Below are 17,926 nucleotides of genomic sequence, written 5' to 3'. Positions count from 1 at the left end.
CAGCTGTCTTCGACATTCAAGGGCAAGACTAGGATGATGAAATAATTCCAGTTGATTGAGTAGTTATAGGAAATGCATTGACTGCTGTCGTTAGCCAGAAGTTTCGCTATTGTACGTGGGCTGGTTATCCTGGTACCCAAGATGAGCATTTCGCCTGGGCATTTTCGGGTGGGGCTCTTTTCCAAGAGAGAAGTAGGTCAATTTAGGAAGCTCTATGCAGATTAAGACCCTGACCTTTATCAGAAAAAACCTTTTCGCTTCCTTTACAACTGAAAAGACGAATTCATGCATAGTGGAAATGTTTATCCTTGGGAATACACCATTCTTGAGAAGAGACCCCAAGTGAAAGAGATAATCAAGGTCAGATCGTTCAAGACCAAAAAAAAAAAAAAAAAAAAAAAGAAAAAAAAAAAAAGGAAATAAAGAAATAAATAAAACATTAAATCGCTTTCAAATTATCCAATACCGATTGTCATGGAAAGTACCAGAAACGACAAACGCAACCTTGAAGGCGGGTATATAAGGGTCCAGATTGATGGTGGAGGTACTGATAGATTGCCTATCGAATTCAATCGCTATCATCATGAACAAGTTGGTAAGTTGAACTTTTATTTAGTTTGTTAGGTAGATGACGTTTTTTTTCCCCCTTGATTTTTTCCTATTCAGTTGTTATATAATCCCCATATACTCTATATGCTATATTCCAGGAGTGGCCTACTTAATTTGTGATGTGATCTACTTTTTTCCTTCAAAATGTGCCGCGATCTACCATCTCAAAAATTACATTGCACAAGGTGCACAAATCGAGGGATGACTGTATATTTAAAATTCGTCGTGATCAACCGAAATTAAATCCGCGATCAACTGGTAGATCGCGATCGATTCGTTGGCCACCCCTGCTATATTCAAAGTTGCCTTTAATTTCTTTGCTATATTTACGATATCTGTTCCCTCCTCTAAAATATCGAAGTCTCCCAACACTCGGTCCACTTTAGGCACAAAGCTTACCCCATTTCAGGCAGTGGTGTATCATCCAACCTATGATGTAGTTAGTGCACCAGTTCTGAGTTCAGGAGGAAAAAGAGAAAAATGAGAAAGTTGGTAAAAAAGCAAATAAATTAAGAATGCACCACGGCCTAAGTTCAAGATGGTACGCCAATGACTGCATAGTCTGAGGCATGATGGTTGTCACTATCCTGGCTGACCACACCTTTTATTGACAACTTTTGACATTATTCTAACGAATAAATTAACAGATTTTCTTATTGGATTTTAAAGAATGTTCGATTTTATATAAATATTTATATAAAATCTATTTTATAATAAAATTTAATAAATAATTATTATAAATTTTATTAAATTAAGCATGGTTTTGTTAAGGGCAGGTCTTGCCTGACCAATTTGATTGGATACTATGATGTAGTCACAAAAGAACTGGATGCAGGGAATAACTTTGATATTATATATTTGGATCTTAGAAAGGCTTTTGATACTGTTGCACATGGAAGACTGCTGCACAAATTGGAGCAGTGTGGCATTGGAGGCAAATTGCTGCTATGGATAAGGGGATGGTTGAGTGGCAGAAGACAGAGAGTGGTAATCAATGGACACTGCTCAACGTGGACTAATGTTATTAGTGGAGTTCCTCAAGGTTCAGTGTTGGGTCCGTTGTTGTTTTCGGTGTTTATGAATGATATTGATGATGGGATATCAAGTTTAATGTCCAAGTTTGCAGATGATACAAAGGTTGGCAGGGTCGTTAAGGACAATACTGACGCTATGCTGCTGCAACAGGATCTGGAAAGGTTGAACAGATGGGCTGAGAGGTGGCAAATGAGGTTTAACATCGACAAATGTAAAGTGCTGCATATGGGAAACAGTAACCCCAGAGCAACGTATCAACTCTGCGGTACTACACTGACAGTGGTGGAGAATGAAAAGGACCTGGGGGTAATTGTGCAGGCAGATATGAAGTTCTCTGAGCAGTGCAGACGAGCTGCAAGAGTAGCGCATGGTGTCTTGTCAATGATATACAGGAATTTTTCTAGCAGGGATAAGGAGGTGATTATTCCCTTGTATAAGGCAATGGTAAGGCCACATCTTGAGTACTGTATACAGGTCTGGAGGCCTCATTTCAAGAAGGATGTAGAGCTGCTGGAACGGGTACAGAGAAGGGCAACAAGATTAGTAAATGGAACAAAGGGTTGCTCTTACGAAGAAAGGCTTAAGTTTTGCAAATTACAGAGTCTGGAGACTAGGCACCGGCGAGGTGATCTGATAGAGGTGTATAAGGCTTTGAATGGTTTGAGCATGCTCAATGCCAATGGGATTCTTCATCTTTCTCAGAATAATCACCTCAGAGGGCATAAATTCAAATTGAGGAAGGACGGATGTCGGATAGATGTGCGGAAATTTGCCTTTGGCCAGCGGGTGGTTGGTTGGTGGAACCGACTTCCATCACTTGTTGTTGAAGTTGATAGCCTAAACAAATTTAAAGCTCAACTGGACAGGTATTTCGAACGAACGACGGAGGGGTGAAATGGGAGTGGTGTGTTTTTTTTTTTTTTTTTTTTTTGGCTGATGCTGAATAAGCTTGCTTTCTTGCATCATATGCCTCTGCTAATGCTAATGCTAATGCTAATTATTATAAATTTTATTAAATAATTATTATAAATTTTATTAAATAATTATTATTTTACTATTTATAGATTATATAGATTTTATTAAAATTATTATAATTCTTTAAAAATCTATTTTTATAATAATAATTATTATGAAATAGCAAATGTAAAAAAATAAATAAATAAAGGAAACTTCCGAGCAGGATCTATATGTGTGAACAGTGGCAAATTCCCCTAAAATGTGCAGTTTAAAAAAAAAAAAGGACAAACTACTAAAAAAAAACGCTTTAAGCAATACGGATGTTACTTAAATATATTTTAAGTTATTATAAAAATGTTTAAAACCTTCCCTCAAAAATTGGCTGATCGAAAATAATGCTTCTCCAACAAACCCTCCCCCCACCCGCTCTGTGATTGGGTGAGGCGTCGCTAAATCTGCAATGGAGTAATGTATTAATTATTATGTTTACTGAGTTAAAATAACAGAAAGTGGTTCTTAATTCGCTTTATAACTAGTATTTTTCTACTCGATTAAATATAATTGAATTTATAAAAAATATTTCAAGTTGCCTGTTGAATTCAACCGATATGCACATAATTTATATAAACATGTATCATTAAGCTAGCATAAACACGTTAAATTATCGAAACGTGCCATATATAAGATTCCATAAGCAATATACTTCAATGAGGATAAATCAAAACATTAAAATATACAGTATATGGAATAATAATTATTTAGGAATGACGTCATGCGTGACGTCATTCCTGAAAATCTAGGTTTAGTGTATCGTGTCACTTATACATAGATCTAAAAAACACTTTTCTTCCTCTTGGCGCTGGATTATTCAAGTGGAACAAATATAGTTTTTTTTAATAGTTTTCAGTTTGAAATAGTTAAAAAGAGGTTAGGTTAATTTAAGCCACTAATTGGGGATGGATTCATGCGTCGAATGGTTTTCTTAAGTTATCGTTTTTCGCTTGAATCCGTCCTGAATTAGTTGCATAAACTAATCTAACCTTTTTTAACTAGTTCTAAACGAAAATATATTAAAAAAACTATATTTCTTTGGCTTGAATAATCCTGCGCCAAGAGGGAGAAGGGTAAATGTAAGTATACCAATTTTAGTTCAAATAAGTCAACTTAATAATAGTTAACACTTAAAATATACTAGTACATTTTTATTTTTACACATATTTAATCCATCTTACAATTTTTTTATTATTTCTAGTTCGTTATCTTGGTTTTGGCCTTCGTAGCCACAGCTAGTGCTGTCTACATGGGCGGTGTGAAGGATGCTGCTGGAAATTACTACGATTATACTACTGGCCAAATAGCCAGTTCAGCTACTGGAAAGGTTTACGGAGGTTGGGCCTGGAACCCAGCTGTTGCTGGAAGAATGTGGTGGTAGAATTGTAAAAAGAAAGCATCAGGTTGGTATTAATAATTTCATACACAGATACAATATAGACATTGTAATTGGTAACTTAGGCCTAATGCGAAATTGGCGTAATGCATATTTGAATTAATTTCCTTACCTTTATGTAGATGTCCGATAACTTCTTGATATATCATAAAATTAATTTTGTCTTTCTTTTAAAACCTTACATAATTCTTATGTACGCAGTTGCACTAAACAAAAATTTCCATTTTCACTCCGAGAACTATTATTTATCCACCATCAAACATGATTAGAAATTATTTATCCAAACGACTGTCATTTTCCCCCTGGCGGACTTTTGTGTTTTGCTGTTAAATTAAAAATTACTGTTATTAAAATTATTATTATTATTTTTGATATTTTCCTGTTTTAAGAATGATTTCAGATTAAAATGTATTTTATAAAATCAAATATATTAAAATTAGATTAATATTAACTATATTAACTAATTATAGAAGAAATTTAATATATTTTATGAAATTTAAATATGTTAACATTACATTGATATTAGATATACGAATTATAAAAAGAATATAATACGACGGGTGATTATTTAATTCGCGGACTGGTGCAAGATCTTATCTTAATTGTCATTATCTGAATCTTCTGTGGATTTTTCCTTTTCAAAATTCTACGCATTAAATGCTTCTTGCGAGCCATTTTTCGAAAGATTGCGAGCATCGTTGTGTTGGACGCGAAACGCTTGCCTTTCAGAGCTTTCTTCATATGTGGAAATAGGAAGAAATCACACGGGGCTAGGTCCGTTGAATAAGGAGGATGTGGCTGAACCTCGACACCTATGGCAGTGATCGCTGCCAGCACAATATTAGCCGTATGTGAGCTGGCATTGTCTTTATGGAGAAACTACTCCACATCGGAATATGGCCGTCCCACAAAGACATTCATTACGATACGCTTTATTAATCTCTTTAACTGTTTACGATGCATTTAACCCCCTTCTGACACAATATCGAATTACATATTGCTGTTCAATCTGTATGCCCGACATGATATTTGCTACAATATCAGCCGTGTGTCACTGACACACGGCTGAAAAAACTCTCTTCAAGCAACACTAGCTCGATAAGTATTGGCATTCGCATACAGAGTCTGCTCAGTAGCGATCAGGTAAACATAGAACAGTTCGCGCGATAAACATAAAATCTTGCACCAGTCCGCGAATTAAATGATCACCCCTCGTGTATTTTATGGAATCAAACAGAGGCTTCCTTAGCCGAGTGGTCAGGAGCAGGGGTACAACACCCCACCCACTTTAACCGGTGTTCAAGCCCATGATTTCTAATTACGCTCAATCTGCCGACCAGCGTGGTAGGTGATGTTCCATTTTCCTGAACATGACTCGTTGAGTCTTCCACCCTACAGAGGATTGACAACAGATTTATTTATTTATATATTATAAAATAAAATATATTAAAATTCGATATCGCATTGAAAACATTTTTATTTTCAGAAAAACTGGACCTGTTGGAAATTACCATGGACCTCTTTTCTTCTGTTTCCTGTACCCTTTTCTAGGAATGTGTTTTTAAAAAGAAAGAAATCGGATAAAAGAAATTGTGATAATAATTCTTTTAAATATTTTTTTTTCAAAATTCTGAATTTTATAGGAATGTAAATATAATTTCTGTAAAATAAAACTTTTTTTATTTTCTTCAATATATAATAATCACTTCTTGTTCGTTTACTGTAAATCACAAGATACATCCATTCGTTTCCAGTGTTCAGAAGAAGGCCACTATTTTAAACATGTTAATCAATTAGCTGTATTCATTTATGGAAAATGTAAACCATCTGACGATTGCTCCACCTGATTCAATATCGGTATATGAAGGGTGGATCGATTTTATATATTGATATATAAAAAAATCTGACTCTATTAAAACATCAGTTAAATTTATTTACATTATGGATAAATATTAACAAAATTTTTACAACCACCAGACTTGGTCAAAACAATTAAACATAGGGTAAACAAACATGGATTACAAGCAAATTCCCCTTAATATCTTTGACTGTTGTAAATACTAGCATAATCGGGTCTGTTTTCTGGGTAATGATATCTGCTAGGTTGGTTATCATGATAACGATAGTAATTGTAAACAAGTGGATTAGATGGAGGAGGAGGGGGAAAGGTTTGTAGTGGTGGATGTGGTGGTAATGGGGATTGATTGTTGAAATTATAAGAGGAACGATAATCTGGATACGGATTTTGTATGTTGATACGACTGTTAATTCCGCTATCGATGCTGGATTTTGAAGCCAATACTGTATCACAGTCATCTCCCTGTCGGCAACTGTATCCATAGCCATGACCGTATTTGTCCTTTCTGTAGCCTGGCCCATAGCGAATAGCAGGTTGGTCCATTGGATTATAAGGATACTGATTTGCGAAAGGCTCATCACGGTATTGGCCATAATAATAAGAAGCATAATTGTTGAAAGGACGAGCCACAGTATTTAAATCAGCCTGAGAATTTCGAGAGGAGGCGTCAAGGGAACTAGTAATAAGTGAATTGCCATGGAAACTTCGAATCAGTGGGTGTCTGCTAGATGTCCATTTGGAAGCAGGGGTGGTCGGCTTTTCTGTTGAATGCGACACTGCAGTAGTTATCATAGTCATCATGAAGAAAACACAGCGAACCTAGAGGAAAAAATAATAAAATTTTATTTAGAAAGCCAGCACCAACTAAGACAGTCAAATACTCATATAAATAATTAATTCAAACACACCTAGATCCATCGAAGTACATTTTTTATGACAGATATCCTTTTTTTATAAAATATTGCAATATCACTTTTATTGAAGCACACCTAAGGATTATCGCTTGTGATAAAATAGATAGATAGCATAAATATTGCAGACCCCAAAAACTGATTAACAATATTCAAGGAAATCGATCACTTAAACAGGGCTTTTCGACTAATCTTGGCAACATATACCATTCGTAGCATTCCTCCAACAGACAAACAAGAGTCGGTTTGTCTGTTGGAGGAATGTAAAATCTGCGACTTCATATTTCTTCTGTTAAGTTCCTTTAGGCCTCTTCGGTTTACACGGCACAGGCCGATCACTTAACTAGCGGAATGACAGCGTCACTCCACAACCAATCAAATTTACGCAAACTGGATATAGATGGCAGGAGAGTGTTTGTCCAAGAATATGTCGAGGCAGTTGCAAAGTGACCTAACCATTACGCAGTACTTCGGGGAAAGCTCATACCTGTATCAGCAAGACAACGCGCCATGCCATACTGCTCGGGTCGTAACAGAGTGGTTTGAGGACATTGGTGTGGAAAAGTTGGATTGGCCAGCCCAGAGCACTGATTTGATCCTATCGAGCATCTTTGGGATGTATTGGATCGTCGAGTACGTGCACATTGAGATCGCCCAAAGAACAAGGCCGAGTGGATCAACATATCATCTGACGTTTATAAAAAGCTGGTTTGAGAGTATGCCACGAAGATTGAAGGTTGTCATAAAGCAAAATGTTTCAGCACAAAATATTAAATGACACAATTAAACTCTCTTTTTTTTCTAAACGCAGGTGTCCGGATATTAATGGTAGGGCGGTGTATATACATATAGAGGGTACGTTAAAACATGTGAGACCCACTTCAGGGATGGGTTTAGGGGAAAAAAAACACTAAAAAAGTTCATGTAAACATAGGTCTGATGTCGTCTTGTTTTCGAGTCACAGCCATTTTTGTGTTCAAAGAACCACACTGTTCAACAAAAATTTTTTCATGAATATTTTCTTGGGAACAGTGTTGCCGAAGACACTATTCACAATAAAATGGGAGTCCCATTTTAGCCTGCAGACAGATTCTAGACGTTATTTCAAATGCAAACAACGAGAAACGCGGTACTGTCCCTCCAATATCAGACAAAAGAACACTTGTGCAGCCGGTGTTCTCGTATGGGGTACTGTAACTGCGTAAAGGTACCGAGAACAGATCTTTGAACCCTATGTGTGACTTTTTAGCGGTGCAATTAGCCCAGATTTTCTTTTCATGCATGACAATGCCACTGCACATAGTACTGAAATGGTGGAGGAATCTTGAAATTGAGGATATCCAGCGACTGTCGTGGCTAGCACGATCACCAGACTTAAATCCGATAGAACATGTGTGGGACGCCTTCGTGCATCGCATTGCACGTTGACAGCTAACTCCTCGGTCATTTGGTGAGCTAAGGTCTGCGCTAGTAGAAGAATGGAATTTGTTTCTACAAAATCTTGTAAACACTCTTATATCGAGCACTCACCTGCTCAAAAGTTCTAGGTGGCTGTTCGATTTGCTGTTCTGATGCTGATCGGTCTCCCACCACCTGAAACTAGTTTTCTTAAATGAACCAATTTTCGCATGGCGTTCATGTGTTCTCTGAAAAGACGTTTTATTGGCACATGATGATTAGGGACGTTTTCTGTATATAGACGTCTAGCTTCGGCTGTATTTCGTATAAAAAGTCCATACAGTGAAATGAATGTCTGCCATCTCTTGATTTGAATAAGCTTCGTTATCAGTGCATCACAGTTTAAAAATGTTAATAACAGGTTACAAATGTAGTGCCCTTGTCAGGAGAACTAACTGTAATCACTCAAAGGATACTACAGGATCTGTAGCAAGGCCCCTTATGAGATATCGAACATTGTTTGTAAACAGTTGAATGGAGCCAGCTATGCTAACTCAAATTGAAAATTGAGAAAGGAGTTCGACAAGGAGACATAATATCTCCGAAGTTGTTTACTGCTGTCCTTGAGGAAGCTTTCAGAAGATTAGACTGGTCGCAGAAAGGAGTCAATGTGAATGGAGAGTCCCTAAACCATTTATGATTTGCCGATGACATTGTGGTCATAAGCCATGATCCCAAAGAATTAGAGGAAAATCTTAATCAGTTATGTAGAGTTAGTAAGGATTTTGGACTAAAGATGAATATGGTTAAAACAAAAGTAATGATGAACAAGTATGCCACAGAAAGGGATATAACGATTGAAGGAGCAGTAATTGAAAAGGTGGAGTCATATACTCATCTGGGACAAGTCATTAACTGTAATAATGATGAATAGCTGGAAGTCAAGAGAAGAATAAATTTTGGATGGATAGCATTCAGGAAATATAGTCACATACTGAGGAGCAATATCCCAGTTTGTCTGAAACGTAAAATGATGAACCAATGTATACTCCCCACCATGACTTATGGAAGTGAAACTTGGGCACTCACCATAAGAATGGAAGAGAAGCTGAGAACTACACAGCGAAGAATGGAACGAATTATATTGGGAATCAGACTGTTTGATAAGAAGAGAAACACATGGATTAGGCAGCAAACTCAAGTAAAGGATATTTTTATCAAAACTAAAATGGTCTTAGGCAGGACACATAGCTCGAAGACATGATGGCAGATGGACTAAGAAAATAACAGAATGGTACCCAAGAGGAGCTAGAAGAAAACCTGGAAGACAACGACGGAGATGGTCTCATGAAATTCATGAGTTTGTGGGTAGTAAATGGATGGCCATTGCACAAAACAGAAGGAATTGGAAAGTTTCTGGAGAGGCCTTCATCCTGCAGTGAATTGAAAATGGCTGATGATGATGATGTTAACTCAGTCTATGGAAAGAATTGCTGGAACAAAAAATGGCTGTAACTCGGAAACAAGGCGAAATCAAACCTACGTTTATATGAACTTTTTTTATTGCTTTTAGGTTCTAAATCCATCCCTGAAGTGGGTCCCACAGGTTATGTACATCCTGTATATATAAATGATTTGCTGCATGTGGTCCAGTGTGCCAACATTGATTAGCAACTGTTCACGAATGATCCGAGCTTTAATATTTATTTGATTCTCTTATAGAACAAAATCTCAATTGTTTCTCTTTCTCTTTAGTTTAACAAGAACAACATAAATTCTAAACTTGTCGTGGTTTTCTCTCAGATAAGATGAAACCCATAAACGCATCAGCCTCTGGAGTATAAACTTGCTGGAGTTAACTATGACATGTCACAAACGTTCCTATTTGAAATGTTACAATTATTTCCATTATGCCATTATTGATAAAATGCACAGTCCAGTCAAAACATTATGATCACCTATAATGGTGAATATGTCCTCAACGTGCAGCAAGCACCGCCGCTACATGGCAAGTGTAGATTCTATAAAGTCTCTGAATTTCAAGAGGTATGTTTTATCAGGTCGTCAGGATTGCATCCGTAGATCTGTCCGTGGTGCAAGATCCAAACGCCGGACTTGTCGATCCATGTAATCTCAGAGGTTATTTATGTGATTCACATCCGGCTAGTTTGGCTGCCTGGAAGTCACTTTGATCGGGAAACCACTCTAAAACAATACCAGCAACGTGGCAGGGAGCATTAACCTGCTGGAACACATTCGTGCCATTCGGAAGGCAGTCACTATGAAAGGGTTTGGTTGATTGGTCCCAATTAATGGGTAACCTAAACTAAATAATTTTTATTAGGTTGTTGTTGTTGTAATAAGGTTTTAGGATCGTTGACTACTAAGGCCATATTGCTCCGTGTTTACTGTCTATAAATTGCGTGTGTTCTAAGGTCTGCGTTCTGTTTGCTGGAGGAAAAACAATGCTATCATCGCCTGATACCGACTAACTCAGCCACGTTGTGAAAAAGGCTCATAAAAATTCCTCCCATCATCGAACTCAAGTCTTTCCAACCGGTGTGGGAAAGACGGCAATCCTACCACTGTGGTACCCACGAGGGCATTATATTAGGGTCACCTAGAAAGTCACTTGAACTACCAATGTATATTATGTCCTGTAAATTGCGTGTGTTCTCTAGTCGATTTGCCTGCTTTGTTGTTCGAAAAAACACAGTTTACGGGGAAAAACCTTGCTATCTAAGCCTGAGATCGACTAACTCAGTCACGGAGTGAAAATAACCAATAAAAGATTTGTTGGTTTGTTGGATTGTGGTGTTGGAAATGCTACTAGTCTTCCCCTGGTAAAAGTTCATGGTCAACTGTTCCAACTACTTTCCGTCTATCTGCTCCCACAAGGCGGAACAGCCTACGTTCCCCTGGATTATCAATGAGGCGTGTGCCCTCACTACTGTCCCAGAGACTGCTGCGTCCGCTATTCTTCCACTCTTGGAACAGCTTAACCACAGCACTCCACAGCACACGAGAATCATCCTTATTTCGAAGTCCGTCAAATCACGTCCTTTGCCTATGCAGATCAAGTATTTCGTATGGACAGCATGCCACGAATCTGCAGCATCACCTTGACTGATAATCCTAGCAAACATGTGTTACCAGGGGGGAACGGTCGATTGCTAAAACAACATGGGGGTGGTCATAATATTTTGACTGTATAGTATATTTCGTAATGTTAGAACAGCAAAATAAACCACGTATAATAAAATAACAATATCATTATCGGTTGCAGCAGTTAAAATGTCCAAGGAAACAGAATTATAATTTGTTGTTGGCAAAAACTTTATAAATTGCAGTCCCAATTGAAAGCAAAATCCTTCTGTTTCGTAGTTCAATACATGATGTTGCATTGTTGAGACATCTCTTGGCTGCTAGAGCAACCGGAGGCTGAAGAAATCTGAAATGTTCAATTGATCGTCGTCTTCATACACGACACTTGAGATGATGTGCCACCTCTACAGCGATCGTAGATTCTACTACCCATGGTCTTTATGGGTAGAACAGTTGGTATAATCACTGTCCTACCTACACCAGTTGGACATGAGTTCTAATCCAGTCAATGGCGCCAGGAATTTTTAAGGACCTTTTTCGCAACATATCTGAGGTAGTCGATCTCAGGCGAGGATTGCATGCTTTTTCTCTCTCAGAAACTCCGGGTTTTCGTCCAGCATACAGCAAATCGACCACAGAAGACATGCATTATTTACTGAGTACTGCTCAATTATACTTTTCTTAGGAAAATGGTACCTTTGTCAATAAACTACTCTCTTCACTAGCTTATAATTTTAAAATTGAGTACAACACTGCCACCGACTATTCAGCTATAAACAAATTTACATTCCTTTTGTTACCTTCATACAATAGTTTCGAAAAAATTATAAACCTTTATTTAATACATAGGAGGGCCTCCATTTGCGCATATTATAGCCGTACACATCGTGGCACGAATTCCACTAGATGAGGGAGCCTAGCTCCAGATTTGACCATTCTTCCGTCAGGATATTTGTCAGCTACTGTATTTTCAATATAACCCAGACATTCTCAATTGAATTCAGATCTGGAGAAATAGACGGACTGGGTAGATGTTGGAAATCATGGGAATGTACCTCGAACCATTCAGATATAGTTTTAGTGCAGTAGGTAGTTACGTTGTGATCTTGAAAGAATCGTCCATCGTAATCCGGGTAAAACTAAAGCGTTACAAGGTGAGGTTGGTTGGGTACGATAGAAGGATAAAGTTGGTTCGATAGTACAAGATATTCATTTGAGGTAACACGATCTTCTAACGGTTGGAGAAGACCTAGTACATACCGACAGAACATACACCATACCATAATACAACCTGCAGCCGCTTCAGTGTAAGACACCAGACAGTCTGACTGCATGGTTTCATGGTGTTCATGCCATACTTTCTCTCTGCTATAGGCGTAAAAAAAAGTGTAACTCGAGACTCATCAGACAACATAATCTTCGAATGTTCCACAATTCAATCTTGGAGTTGGCGACACCGCTCCAGTTTCCCTGTAAAACATCTTTCGAATTTTTACAGAAAGAAGTGGCTTTCTCATAGGAACATGACTACCAAATCCCATATTCTTCAATATTCTCCTCACAGTTCGTTTTGAAATGGGTCTTTCTTTGCATAAATTTAATTTTGTCTTCATGGACCGTCTCTTGTGATGCATAATTCTCTTTAAATTTCTGCCGTCTCGTTCTTGGTGTACCAACTTTTCTGCTGCATTTCTGCCTTTTAGTGGTGCATTCTCCTTTCATATTCCACCCATTGTATACATTTGAGATGGTTGCTTTCGACACAGTAGCGATTTCGTTTTGTTTTCTCAATTGTACTCCTGCTAAACGTGCTACAACAATAGCGCCTTGTTGAAAATCAAAAAGATCACCTATCTTCCCCACAACTGAATCGACTAAAAATCCTTAGGAAAGTATCTGATATAAAGGAATTCATGATCATACCATGTAACAATCTTACCTTTGCATCAATCATCTTGCGATTATCACACGTTTAATAATCTGCTGATGCCAGTTGAGTTGCAAACGGTTTCTAATTCTTTGACCAATGACTATATATCATTAGGAATTCAACATTCATGAGTATGAAGATTTTCAAAAGAAACTAATACACCATCTACCGATAACCGAATCGTGATCTAACACTGAGAAATAAAAAAAGCTAATGATATTTCCGGATAACTGCTTTGAAGTCAGTCACCTGTAAGACTTTCTAGGGTCATTCTTTCTTCTCTTTCTAGATGACAGATATCGGAGTTTGTTATGCAACCCGTAACCTTTGTAATTGCAGTAAACATGTATATATCCTCGAGATAATAGAGAAAAATACTAACAGGTATTTTTTCTCTCCGTTATCTGTCTTGCTATTGTCATCACGTATTGTAACCTCACCTGAAAAAAAACAATCTTAAAATAAGTGGTTGTTTACTACGATAAATGGGCATGCTGGTAACATCAGGATGTAGGGTTAGAGATCCAACCTTCGAAGAGTGCAAATCCACACCTGCGGTGATAACGATGTACATCACAACAAAAAATATGAATTTTTTTCTCACTTATTTGGGATCCATTGACAGTCGCATGCATGTCTGGAGATATGCCAGGAGAGAGGTAATTCGGACTTAATCAGGGAGCTGTAGACCGGGAAAAGAAACCACTGACACTTCAAAGCATTCTAAGGCAGGTGCTTCTGCCCTTTCCATTAAGCTTTTTTCTAGGTGGGGCAATTTCATCGACGATCAATGTTAAGAAGAAACAAGTAGCCACCTTAGGAACTGTTTTAACCCATCAGTTTATTGTAAACACTTTACGCTTGATGTATGAACAAAGCAGCATGACTACAAGAACACATATGGGGTCCTTCCCGATGCGATAATGAATAATAGAACAGAATAACCTCAAAGAAATTATCCATGTCAACTAGAAATTCAAATAATGAAAAATGCGTTATGAGTTCATAGAACATTTTCCAATAAACTTGGTGGAATTTCCAAAGTTGGTTAAGTTTGGGTACACTCTTTGAGGAAAATCATATAGGGTTCTTTGTTTTGATTAGTAAAAAAATTAAATGATTAGATTAGTAGTGGATTTTTAATTTTAATGCATAGTCTAACTTTCAAGTGTCAAGCATTTGTAAAGCACTATTAATATTTTAATTTAATTTATTTATAAACTACCTATTCTATAGAAATCGTCTACTTAAAACTATTTTTGTTTGTTTTTAATGATTCTTAATAAGATCATTAAAAACCAAATTTTACTCCTAGACATATCGACACAAACTGTTAATTCAGAAAACTTGTAGGTGTAAACTCACTGTATACCTAATAAACCTTTTTATCATTTTTAAAAAAAATGGATTAATATGGAACTAAAATATATATTTTATACAAAATCAAAATTATCTCTCCAGTTGGAAGCTGATCTTATTTTTTCTGTAGTCTTTTAAGCTTAGCTGTCTCTTAGCCTTTTGTTCTTTTGCTCCGAACAGTTGAAAAACGATTTCTAGAAGTGATAATCAGCAAAGAAATTTGGTGAACTTTCGAAATCAGCAATGATATTTGGCTATCTTTTGAAATTATCAGTTAAATGACAAATGAAATTATTAGTGAAACTGGCAATATTTGCCTATTTTGGCTACCTTTCGAAATCATCAATGAAATTGGCAAGGAAATTATCAGTGAAATCATCAATGATATTATCAGTGAAATTGGCAATTAAATCGATAATGAAACTGGCAATTTAATCAGCATAATTTTGCATGCTATAGAAATCAGCAATGGCCTTTGGCAATCTTTCGAAATCAGCAATGAAATTTTGTTAACTTTCGAAATCAGCAATGATATTTGACTATTTTTCGAAATAAACAAAGAAATTGTCAAATTATCACAATGAAAAAATGGCAAATGAAATTATGAGTGAAAAATTGGCAATATTTGGCTACCTTTCGAAATCATCAATGAAATTATTAGTGAAATTGGAAGGAAATTATCAGTGAAATTGGAAGGAAATTATCAGTGAAATCATCAATGAAATTATCAGTGAAATTGGCAATTAAATCGATAATGAAACTGGCAATTTAATCAGAATAATTTTGCATGCTATAGAAATCGGCAATGCCATTTAACAATCTTTCGAAATCAGAAATGAAATTTTGTTAACTTTCGAAATCAGCAATGATATTTGACTATTTTTCGAAATAAACAAAGAAATTGTCAAATTATCACAATGAAAAAATGGCAAATGAAATTATGAGTGAAAAATTGGCAATATTTGGATAGCTTTCGAAATCATCAATGAAATTATTAATGAAATTGGAAGGAAATTATAAGCGAAATTATTAATGAAATTATCAGTGAAATCGTCAATGAAATTATCAGTGAAATTGGCAATTAAATCGATAATGAAACTGGCAATTTAATCAACATAATTTTGCATGCTATAGAAATCAGCAAATGGCCTTTGGCAATCTTTCGAAATCAGCAATGAAATTTTGTTACCTTTCGAAATTAGAAATGATATTTGACTATCTTTCAAAATAAACAAAGAAATTGTCAATGGAATTATCACTATGAAAAAAATGGCAAATGAAATTATGAGTGAAAAATTGGCAATATTTGGTTACCTTTCGAAATCATCAACGAAATTATCAGTGAAATTGGCAATTAAATCGATAATGAAACTGGCAATTTAATCAACATAATTTTGCATGCTATAGAAATCAGCAAATGGCCTTTGGCAATCTTTCGAAATCAGCAATGAAATTTTGTTACCTTTCGAAATTAGAAATGATATTTGACTATCTTTCGAAATAAACAAAGAAATTGTCAATGGAATTATCACTATGAAAAAAAGGGCAAATGAAATTATGAGTGAAAAATTGGCAATATTTGGCTACCTTTCGAAATCATCAACGAAATTATCAGTGAAATTGGTAATTAAATCGATAATGAAACTGGCAATTTAATCAGAATAATTTTGCATGCTATAGAAATCAGCAATGGACTTTGGCAATCTTTCGAAATCAGCAATGATATTTGAATATCTTTCGAAATAAACAAAGAAATTGTCAATGAAATTATCACTGAAATGGCAAATGAAATTATGAGTGAAAAATTAGCAATATTTTGCTACCTTTCGAAATCATCAATGAAATTATTAGTGAAATTGGCAAGGAAATTATCAGTGAAATGGGCAAGGAATGATCAGTGAAATCATCAATGAAATTATCAGTGAAATTGGCAATGAAATCGGCAATGAAACTGGCAATAAAATCAGCATAATTTTGCATGCTTTCGAAATCAGCAATAAAATTTTGCATGCTTTCGAAATCAGCAATAAAATTTGGAAAGCTTTCGAAATCAGCAATGAAATTATAAGTGAAATCGGCAATTGAAATTATCAGTGAAATCGGCAATGAAATTATCAGTGAAATAATCGGGAATGGAATAATTAGTGAAATTGGCAATATTTGGCTAGCTTTCGAAATTAGCAATTAAATTGGCAAATAAATTATCCATGAAATTGGCAATAAAATTATTAGTGAAATTAACAATGTAATCAACAATGAAACTGGCAATGAAATCAGCATAATTTGGCATGCTTTCGAAATGAGCAATGAAATTTGGCTTTTTCAAAATCAGCAATGAAATTTGGTTTTTTCGAAGTCAACAAAATAGCTGCCTAGCGAACTTTTAACAGTGAATCTACAGCGTTGTACACGACAAAGCAAATGCATCTAGCTCATGATTAAAGCGAAAAAAAAATGCAAATTTTTAATCATGTATAAATGAAATCTTTTTAAATGATCAGAAAATATTAAATCGTACTTTTACTTCGCCATTATCATCATTTATTACGCTTTTTTTTTACTAAATAAAAAAGTGACTTACTGTTTTGTGTTCTGCCATCACTTTGGTGACCAGCGAACAATAGCAAAATGCCTTCACACAGAATGAGATAAGTCGCCGGATCTCCTCTTTATACCTATTGGCAGCTACTCAACGGACCGAAAGATCGCTCGTGACCTGCGATGCGTGAGATGGTTAAGGATGATGCGGGCGGTGCTGCCGAGGGTGGGGGAAAAGAGAGAGGGAAGAATAGTGTACGATGACTAAGAGGAGAAATAATAGCACAGACTGCTCGAACAGTCAGTCGCTCTCACTTTGTTTTGAAACAGTAACGACGGTCTTTTCAATGTCAAGATCATTTGTCGCGTTTCTAAGAACATCATTAAAAATTACATTAAAGATTTATAGCAAGCAGAGAAGTTTATAGTTACAATTAATTCAGGAAAAAGAAAAAGAGTATTCAATGTGATAAAACATGGTAAGATACGCGATAAAAATAGTTACCAAAATTTATGGCAATTATCACTTATTTTATCCTCTCTGTAGTCTACACTAATTAGCCAAAAAAATTAGAAACGTTTTACAATTGGCGTTAAGATTGATTAAAAGTGGTAAGATTGTATGATCACAAGTTACTTGGTATCACATAAACGGAAACTCAGGTTTTTTGTCCAGCAAAACAGAAAATCGACCTCACAACACACGCAATTTATAAACAATATATAAGGAGCAACATGGCCTTAGACGCCGATGCTTCTAAAACTCAACAACAACAACA

The 17,926-nt window shown here is 36.1% G+C and overlaps 2 protein-coding genes across 2 annotated transcripts; one reads left to right on the top strand and one right to left on the bottom strand.

Annotated features, from left to right (window-relative positions):
• Nucleotides 1–497: 497 nt before the first annotated feature.
• Nucleotides 498–4,055, top strand: LOC150082509 (uncharacterized). The gene is made up of 2 exons (XM_090378658.1): nt 498–595; nt 3,854–4,055. Exons 1-2 carry the CDS (start codon nt 536–538, stop codon nt 4,031–4,033), a joined length of 240 nt encoding a protein of 79 aa, XP_090234784.1. The 5' UTR covers nt 498–535; the 3' UTR covers nt 4,034–4,055.
• A 1,970-nt stretch (nt 4,056–6,025) lies between these two features.
• On the bottom strand, nt 6,026–17,290 carry LOC150082508 (uncharacterized). Its single transcript, XM_090378657.1, has 2 exons — nt 17,191–17,290; nt 6,026–6,725 (listed from the first exon to the last, which is right to left on the bottom strand). The coding sequence occupies exons 1-2, from the start codon at nt 17,206–17,208 to the stop codon at nt 6,084–6,086; spliced, it is 660 nt and encodes a 219-aa protein (XP_090234783.1). The 5' UTR covers nt 17,209–17,290; the 3' UTR covers nt 6,026–6,083.
• Between the last annotated feature and the right edge of the window lie 636 nt (nt 17,291–17,926).

This window comes from Mastigoproctus giganteus, chromosome 7 (assembly GCF_048544385.1).
Source record: "Mastigoproctus giganteus isolate SK-2022 chromosome 7, ASM4854438v1, whole genome shotgun sequence".
In the NCBI taxonomy this organism is placed as follows: Eukaryota; Metazoa; Arthropoda; class Arachnida; order Uropygi; family Thelyphonidae; genus Mastigoproctus; species Mastigoproctus giganteus.
This window is presented reverse-complemented; position numbering and strand designations above follow the sequence as displayed.

Bases quoted from the DNA above. Each gene is read 5' to 3' on its own strand.
- LOC150082509 (XM_090378658.1), top strand. From the start codon at position 536: ATGGTGGAGGTACTGATAGATTGCCTATCGAATTCAATCGCTATCATC. The intron at 596-3,853 runs GTAAGTTGAACT...TATTATTTCTAG, and splicing joins CTATCATCATGAACAAGTTG to TTCGTTATCTTGGTTTTGGC.